At 43.9% G+C, this 8637-nt stretch overlaps 1 protein-coding gene across 2 annotated transcripts in view; it reads left to right on the top strand.

The window, feature by feature from the left end:
• Positions 1-2741: 2741 nt before the first annotated feature.
• Positions 2742-8637, top strand: part of Brap (BRCA1 associated protein) — a 29008-nt gene continuing 23112 nt past the window's right edge. Inside the window, exons 1-3 of one of the 2 annotated variants that reach the window (XM_013023181.1) lie at positions 2742-2898; positions 4828-5023; positions 6373-6562. In XM_013023181.1, coding sequence (XP_012878635.1) covers positions 2745-2898; positions 4828-5023; positions 6373-6562 — 540 coding nt within the window. In that variant the 5' untranslated portion in view covers positions 2742-2744. The remainder of the gene's footprint in view (positions 2899-4827; positions 5024-6372; positions 6563-8637) is intronic. The other variant, XM_013023182.1, reaches the window with a different exon arrangement.

Below are 8637 nucleotides of genomic sequence, written 5' to 3'. Positions count from 1 at the left end.
CGCGTGAGGGTCGGGCTGTGGGGCGGACCGCGCCGACGGCGTCGCCCCCGTCCCTGCCCGCCTTCGCACCGGCACACGTCCGGGCGTCCCAGAACAATAATCGTAATAGCAGTCGCGGGCATCACGCGCCGCCTCTACCCCGCGCCGACCTCCGTGGGGCAGTAGCTTTTTTCTTTCTTTTGTGTGTGTGTGTGTGTGTGTGTATGTGTGCCAGTCTGGGATTTGAACTCAGGGCCTAGGCGCCGTCCTTGAGCTTTTCCACTCAAGGCTGGCGTTCTACCACTTGAGCCACAGCTCTATTTCCGGCCTTCTGGGTGGTTAATTGAAGATGAGCCTTTGTCATCCTAGTTACCCAGGAGGCTGAGATCCAGGGATCGCGAGTCCATGCCTGCTCTGGTAGTTAAGTTCCTGGGACTCTTGTCTCTGAGATTTGTCTGCCCAGCAAGGCTGGCTTGGAACCGCTGTCTTCCGACCCTGCCTCCTGAGTAGCTAAGATTACAAGGCACGAGCAACTGCTCTCCACCCCCGACAGTGCATTATCTTTAAAGATCGCTGCAGCATCTTGGGTGGGAGATGGATAGGGGAGTGTCTTGTATACTTCGGGAAACCCAGGCCTAGGCAAGAAGCTATTTGCCCCAGAGAGCTGGTAGGTTTGGTGAAAACTGGGATTCTGACTCAGCTGGCTTGGGTCTGAGCAACACCAGCCAGGCAACTTCTCAGCAAGGAAAGGGCTCATTTTCTTTTCCTTGGTCCCTCTGAAATTACCAAGGAATAACTAATTCAAGAGATATTTATGGGCTGCACCACACCTGCTGGAGCTTTCCTTGTGTATAGAATTTGACATGGTCTCTGCTTTGCTGGACCAGCAGTTCAATGGGGAGGCAGGTGAATTAAGTACAGAGTAAGGGTAAGGTTGCACTGTGCTGAAGTGTTGTGAAAGAAAGGAGAAAGCGTCGAGGAAACTTAACGAGATCAGAGTGGCTGGGGTGGGGAATGGGTGCTGTTATGGACGCTTCTTTAAGTATGTGTACTTTGGAGCTGCAAATTAAGGCTAAACATGATTTTCTTTTTGTTTTTTCCTTTTTTGTGTGTGTCAGTCGTGAGGCTTGAACTCTGGGCTTGAGCGCTGTCCCCCTGTGCTCTTAAGCTCAAGATGAGCACTCTACCACTTGAGCTATAGCACCACTTCCGGTTTTCTAGTGGTTTATTGGAGATAAGAGTCTCATGGACTTTGCTGCCCCAGCTGGCTTTGAACCATGATCCTCAGATCTCAGCCTCCTGAGTAGCTAGGATGACAGGCGTGAGCCACTGGTGCCCAGCTAAACATGATTTTCTTATGGGTTTGGCACTATGTTGCCTAGGCTGGTCACCACTGAGTATGAGTTCAGTGAGGTTTATGAGCATCTTTCAAGGGTTCCAAAGTTCCCCTCAGTTTTGAAAGTAAACTAAATTGACATCTACATGGGTCAGTTATAGAATCATGCAACAAATTCTAGTGGTATCTGGAAGACACAAGCTGGTCTGTATTCTGACAGCTGTTATGATATGAAGGGTATTTTAGTCACATCTGGATTCCTTTTTCGTTTTATGTGTTCCATTAATTTTAAACAAAGCATAGATTCTCATAGTTTGATTCATAGAGTGAAGATAACCCAGGATTTTTGTTGTTTGTGGTGGTGTTCATGGCCATTGAACAGGGCACTCACTTCTGGTTTTTGAGTGGTTTATTGGGGGGGGAGGGCTGAGAATGTGCTTAGTGGTACAGTGTTTGCCTAGCATGCATGAAGCCCTGGGTTCTATTAGTATCAGTATATTCTATTAGTACATCAATATCACATACACAGAAAAAAAGCCAGAAATGGCATTGTGGCTCAAGTGGTAGAGTGCTAGCCTTGAGCAAAAGAAGCTCAGATACAGAGCCTAGGCCCTGAGTCAAGCCTCAGGACTGACACCCACCCCCACCTCCACCAAAAAAAAATAGAGTCTCATGAGAACTTGCCTGGCCTGGCTGGCTTTGAACTGTGATCAGATCTCAGACTAGCTTTACAGGTGTTGAGCCACCAGTATCCAGGATGTTTAGGACTATGACTTGTAAAGGGTTTCTATTAATGAACAAACTACCTTAAGCTTAGATTTCACACCAGGGTCTCAGTTTCTCAGGTATTACCCATATGTTAGTTTACTCATAATCACTGTAGAAACTTTTTTTTTTTTTTGTCAGTCATGGAACTTGAACTCTGGGCCTGGGCACTGTGCCTTAGCTCTTCAGCTCAAGACTAGCGCTCTGCCACTTGAGCCACAGCACCACTTCCAGTTCTCTGGTGGTGGATTGGAGATCAGAATCTCACGGACTTGCCTGCCCAGGCTGGCTTTGAACTGTGATCCTCAGATCTCAGCCTTCCGAGTATCTGGGATTATAGGCGTGAGCCACTAGCTCCTGGCCACTGTAGAAAACTTTTAGATTCTTTTGGTCATATTGGAGTTTGAACTCAGGAATTTCATTTTTCAGGCAAGCTTCAGCCTGATTAATGTGAAAGCATATGATTTAACAGCCTGCATTTCTCAGTTTATTGTACTGACTGTTGATTGTTGAGGGTACTTTGAAAGTCCCAGAGGTGTATCATTTATGAGGGTGAAGGGACCATTAGAGAGAAAAAGGAAACGCATCTACAGGTAAATTGAAAATGGAGAGGAACTTGTTTTATTATCGGTATTAATGATTCATGTGTTCTTTAGCTGGGGAAATGTCTGATGAAGAGATCAAAAAGAAGACATTGGCTTCAGCTGTAGCTTGTTTAGAAGGGAAGTCACCCGGGGAGAAAGCAGCTATCATTCATCAGCACCTTGGCCGTCGGGAAATGACAGATGTGATCATTGAAACCATGAAGGCAAACCCAGGTATGCCGTGGAAAACCCTGGATTCTTTGTTGTAATGTGACTTTATTTTGTTTTTTGGGGTTTTTTTTGGTCCGGTCGTGGGGCCTGAACTCTGGTCCTGGGCGCTGTCTCTCAGCTCTTCAGCTCAAGGCTAGCACTCTACCACTTGAGCCACAGTGCCACTTCCAGCTTTTTTCTTTTTGTTTATGTGGTGCTGAGGAATCAAACCCAGGGCCTCAGGCATGCAAAGTAAGCACTCTACCACTGAACCACCTTCCCAGCCCAATGTGACTTTATTTTGTTTTTGTTGTTGTTTTTCGTTTTTTGTTTTTTTGTTGGTTGTGGGGTTTGAACTCTGGGTCTGGGCACTGTCCCTCCACTCTTCAGCTCAAGGCTAGTGCTCTACCACTTGAGCCATAGCACTACTTCTGGTTTTCTGGTGCTTTATTGGAGATAAGAGCTTCACAGACTTTCCTGCCTGGGCTGGCTTTGAACTGCAATCCTCAGATCTCAGCCTCCTGAGTAGCTAGTATTACAGGCGTGAGCCACTGGAGCCCGGCTTGTGAAATGTTTTTTTTTTTGTCGGTCGTGGGGCTTGAACTCTGGGCCTGGGCCCTGTCCCTCAGCTCTTAAGTTCAAGGTAAGTGCTCTACCACTTGAGCTACAGTGCCACTTCCGGTTTTCTGGTGGTTTATTGGAGATAGGTGTCTCACAGTCTTTCCTGCCCATGCTGGCTTTGAACTGTGATCCTCAGATCTCAGCCTCCTGAGTAGCTAGGATTACAGGCGTGAGCCACCAGCGCCCAGCTGTGAAATGTTTTATACATACTTGGTAAGGCCAAGATGTTGACCTCTAGCATTCTTTTACCTTTCTCTACCTGTGTTCTTTATGTTAGGTTATTAAACTTAAAGCCAGGCATGGTGACTCAAGCCTGTAGACCCAATTACTTGGGAGGCTGAGCCTAGGAGTTCAAAGCCAGCCCTGGCTATGGCAAGACACTGTCTCAAAAATTAAGATGACCTGACCACTCATTGTCACACCTGTAATCCTAACTGTTCAAGTGGCTGAAATCAAGTTTCTAAGCCAGCCTACACAGAAAAGTCTGAGAGACTCTCTCAAGTTAGCAAGAAAGCTAGATTCGTGGTATAGTTCAAGTGGTAGAGTACCAGCCATGAGTGAAAAGGCCTTTTTACTAAAGTGGGTGCTCAAGCCCTTGAGTTAAACTCCTGGTACCAGCTCAATCAATCTATCAATAAAATGAAATAGAAATGGATCAGTAGGCGAGGTGCTGCTGGCTCATGCCTGTAATTCTAGCTTACTGAGGAAGCTAAGATTTGAGAATCATGGTTTGAAATCAGCTTGTGAGACTCTTATCTTCAATTAATCACAGAAAAATCCAGAAGTGGCACAGTGGCTTAAGTGGTAGGATGCTAGTCTTGGGAAAAATGAGCCCAGGGACAACACCCAGGCCCAGAGTTCAAGCCCAAACCCAGGAAAAAGAAAAATTGATTAGTCGTACCACACTGGATTTGCTGCTCTAGCTGGTGGGAGAGAACTTCTTTCCACTTAAGTCCAGCAGATCATGAAGTACATCTTCTGCCAGCTCATTCCAGCTGAGGTGGAGGGAATGTGCTGCGTCTTGAGCAGGTGTGTGGGCAGAGCTTGTAGGTCTGGACTTTAATAGCCCTGTCCCACTTAGGAAATGTGATGGAAGATGCCTGCCTGTATTGTAGCACTGCTGGATGTAAGAGCTGACCTGGATATGGGATATGGGATAAAGAAAACTTTAAAGTTGGGATACCACCAACATGGCTGTTCTTTGAATATTGTTTTTGATGTGGCATGTTACAGTTTTCCCATACTTTGTTCTGACTTGAACTCTTAACCTAATTAAAGTCCTTCAGTATGTTTCCAGCTATTTGTAATCTGTTGATTTTTGATTTGTGAAAGATGAGCTAAAAGATACAATGGAAGAAAAGTCTTCAGACGTATCCCCAACTGCACAGAGAAGCCGAGATCAAAGTAAAGAATGCTTAAATACAGCTCCTGATTCTCCATCCAAACAGCTTCCAGACCAGATTTCATTCTTCAGTGGAAATCCTTCCGTTGAAATAGTTCATGGTATTATGCACCTATACAAGACGAAGTAAGAAAACCTTTTTCTCCTTCTGGGTTGGTCTGTGTTGTTTGTGTTTTGCATTTGGGCAGAGAAACTCTCTTGGTCTTGTTGGTTGGGGGTGGGGTGGGGGGTGGGCAGGGAGCCGGGGACGGGGACAAGGATGGGTAGTTGGAGTTTCAGAGAGAGAGTACTTTCATGGATTGTGTATTACGGAATTCTTAGATGTTTTACATTTCCTTGATCTTGTGAATGTGTCAAACCTTTCCCTTATAGAAGAAACATGTAGATGTACTTAAGATAATGCCTAGGAAATGTTCTCTAAGCAGGTAGGCATGGCAATAATTAGTGAATTGAAGGGACGAATGATAAAGCAAGGAAAGGAAATGATCCACAGCATCATTGTAGTCTCAGGTTCCACCAAATCTTCACTAAAATAAGGGAGGTCAGTTAACTAGTTGTATTTTGATTGTTTATTTTTATCCTTTTCTGAACATCCAAGGAAAGGAAGCATTTGGCTAGGTATTCTGCAAGCTAGGCTATCAGCTCCTTGGATAATTGGTAGCTGATGTTCAAAGGCTATCCTTGTCCTTGTCTGTTTGCCAGGTCCCTCCTGGGAAAACAGTGACTATTCAGCCATTTTGGCTCATAGCTCTCAAGTGAGCTTGCAGTATTTCAAAAGCAAGTTGCCTCGTGGAGGTGTGTCTAATCTGTTCTAACCCAGTAAAGGTTGCTGTTACCTTTAGTCATATCCTCAAGGTTTAGCATTGTCTTACAGATTTAGATTTAGAGTCTCTTTGCTTCTAGACCTTTTAAGAGATGTCACTAGCTAGAGTTGTATTTCTAACTTACCCAACAAGAGATTATGATTCAAAAATTAAGAGAAGGGCTAGGAAGGTGGCTCAGTGGCAGAGCGCTTGCTTCGTATGCACGAGGCCCTGAGTTTTATTCTTCAGCACCACATAAACAGAAAAAGCCAGAAGTGGCGCTGTGGCCCAAGTGGTAGAGCGCTAGCCTTGAGCTGAAGAGCTGAGGGACTGCGCCCAGGCCCAGAGTTCAAGCCTCATGACCGACAAAAAAGAGGAAAAAAATTGTGAATTTGCTCGTGCAAATTCATTACCCCAACGAGCCTTTAACTAAAGACAGAAAATTCTTGTGGGGATGTATAATATGGAATATTTCAAAGTTTGCCTTAAAATCTAATGCAGGTATATGTAAGGGATTTTACATTCACTCATCTAGTTTAAGCTGTTCAAGTTGATTTGTGCGATATGACAAGTTTTTTTTTCCTGTTATTGGGCATAAGAGTTGTCTGATTAGTGTTATCTGAACTAACCACGCCTCATCTATTGAAGACAGTCTAATTATTGTCTCATTAGTAAGATGACCTCCTTAAAAGAAGATGTGAGGCGCAGTGCCATGCTGTGTATTCTCACAGTCCCTGCTACAATGACCAGTCATGACCTTATGAAGTTTGTCGCCCCATTTAATGAAGTAATTGAACAAATGAAAATCATCAGAGACTCTACTCCAAATCAATATATGGTGCTGATAAAGTTTAGTGCACAGGTAAAAGTTAAGATCTTAAAAATCTCTTTACCACAGAAACTGTTTATAAACTGTATGATATTAGCTATGTGTGATTGACATTTTGCACCTAAGGCTCTTGACATACAGATCTTCTAAGGGACTGTTGCTGTAACTATATCTCCCAATTCGTGGAAGTACAGTTATAGGTCGTACCCGTGACTTTCCATGCAGCTGAGTAGGTATGGGTCCATGGGCTAGTTTTCTCATCCAATGATCTCTAGTGCAGTGAGGCAGTAGTTTCCAGACTTGGAGTTGATACCATCACATTATTTGCCATCACTCCTTCTTTCACAAGGTGCTCTTTGACACATTTAGAAAAATAAAATCCTTTCTGGGCAGGCATGGTGGCTCATGTCTGCAGTCTTAGCTATTCAAGAAGGCTAAGCTCTGAGGTTCACAGTTCCAGACCAGTCCTTGAGAGCAGACAAATCTGAGTTAACCAGCAGAAAGCTAGAAGCCAAGTGTGGCTCAAGTGGTAGAACACCAGCCTTGAGCAAAAAAGCACCCAGGCCTTGAGCTGAGTTCAAGCCCCAGTGCTGGCACAAAAATATCCTTAAAAAAAAAAAATTGTGATAGTAGAAGGAATTTTCTTTTTAACATTTCTTGGAGGGCTGGGAAGATGGCCCAGTGGTAGAGCACTTGCCTTGCATGCCTGAGGCCCTGGGTTCGATTCCTCAGCACCACATAAGCAAAAAGAAAAAAGCCGGAAGTGGCGCTGTTGCTCAAGTGATAGAGCACTAGACTTGAGCTGAAGAGCTGAGGGACAGCGCCTAGGCCCAGAGTTCAGGCCCCACAACCGGACCAAAAAAAAAGATACATTTCTTGGAGTGTTAAGGATGCTTGACAGGTCAGATTGGAAATCAGTAGAATTAACAGCCAGAACCACTGGTAAATAGATGATGTTTTAGGTTTAGTTGTTTTGTTGTTATTTTTAAGGTGTTATATTTTAAGGTATTGTACCAGAGGGGTTACGATTGGATGTCAGGTAATGAATACATACATTTCTTTTTGTGGACAATGACACCCATTCCTTTGCTTTCCCCTAGTTTCCCCCACCCATTCCTGCCTATAAGTTACATAGGTCATTTTCCACATAGTACATACTGAATAGTATGATTGTATTTACTCACCCTTCCTTCCTCGCTTTCTATATTCCCCCTAAAAAAAAAAAAATCAAAAACACCATCACCACGACCAACAACAGTAAAAACAAAACAAAAAAAAACATGTTGCACTGGTGGCTCACGCCTATAATCCTAGTACACATAGGAGGCTGATATCTGAGGATTGCCATTCAAAGCCAGCCTGGGCACAAATGTCCATGAGACTTATCTCTAATTAACCGCCAGAAAAACTGGAAGTTGGGCTATGACTGAAAGTGGTTGTGTACTAACCTTGAGCAAAGAAGCTCAGGGACAGCACCCAGCTCCTGAGTTCAAGCTTCATGACCAATAAGGAAAAAGAACAATAACAAATAAAACATGTTTCCATGTTAATAAATGTATTTTAAATGTTCAGAGAAGTTACACTTTTGCTTCTCTCCCCTAAGGATATCCTCCTAAAGTCTGTTTGTGTGTGAATGCCTAGAGTCCTTGTTTTAGTTTTTGAAAGTGTCTGTGTGTTGTTGTAGACACTTTTTGATACTGTCCACGCCATTTCATTTCCTAATTAGACTCCTCAGTCCTCCAGTGGGGTTTTACTTAACTCATTCCTATGAGCATGTATGCTTATCATATATAAGAATAAGATAGTGGGATCAGGAGAAAATGAGGAAAGAGGTGACACTTTTCAAAAACAAATATACTCATTACCTGAATTAAACAACTGTAACCCCTCTGTACATCACCTTTACAGAAACAATTAATTTTATTTTCATGTATTTATTTATTTATTTTTTGTTGGGCACCAGTGGCTCATGCCTACAATCCTAGCTGCTTAGGAGGCTGAGATCTTGGGGCAGGGAAGGTGGCTCAGTGGTAGAGCGCTTGCCTTGCATGCCTGAGACCCTGGGTTCGATTCCTCAGCACCACATAAGCAAAAAGAAAAAAGCCGGA

Source organism: Dipodomys ordii, unplaced genomic scaffold (assembly GCF_000151885.1).
Source record: "Dipodomys ordii isolate 6190 unplaced genomic scaffold, Dord_2.0 Scaffold66, whole genome shotgun sequence".
Classification (NCBI taxonomy): Eukaryota; Metazoa; Chordata; class Mammalia; order Rodentia; family Heteromyidae; genus Dipodomys; species Dipodomys ordii.
The sequence above is the reverse complement of the archived record's forward strand: the minus strand, read 5'-3'. Positions and strand labels throughout refer to the sequence as shown.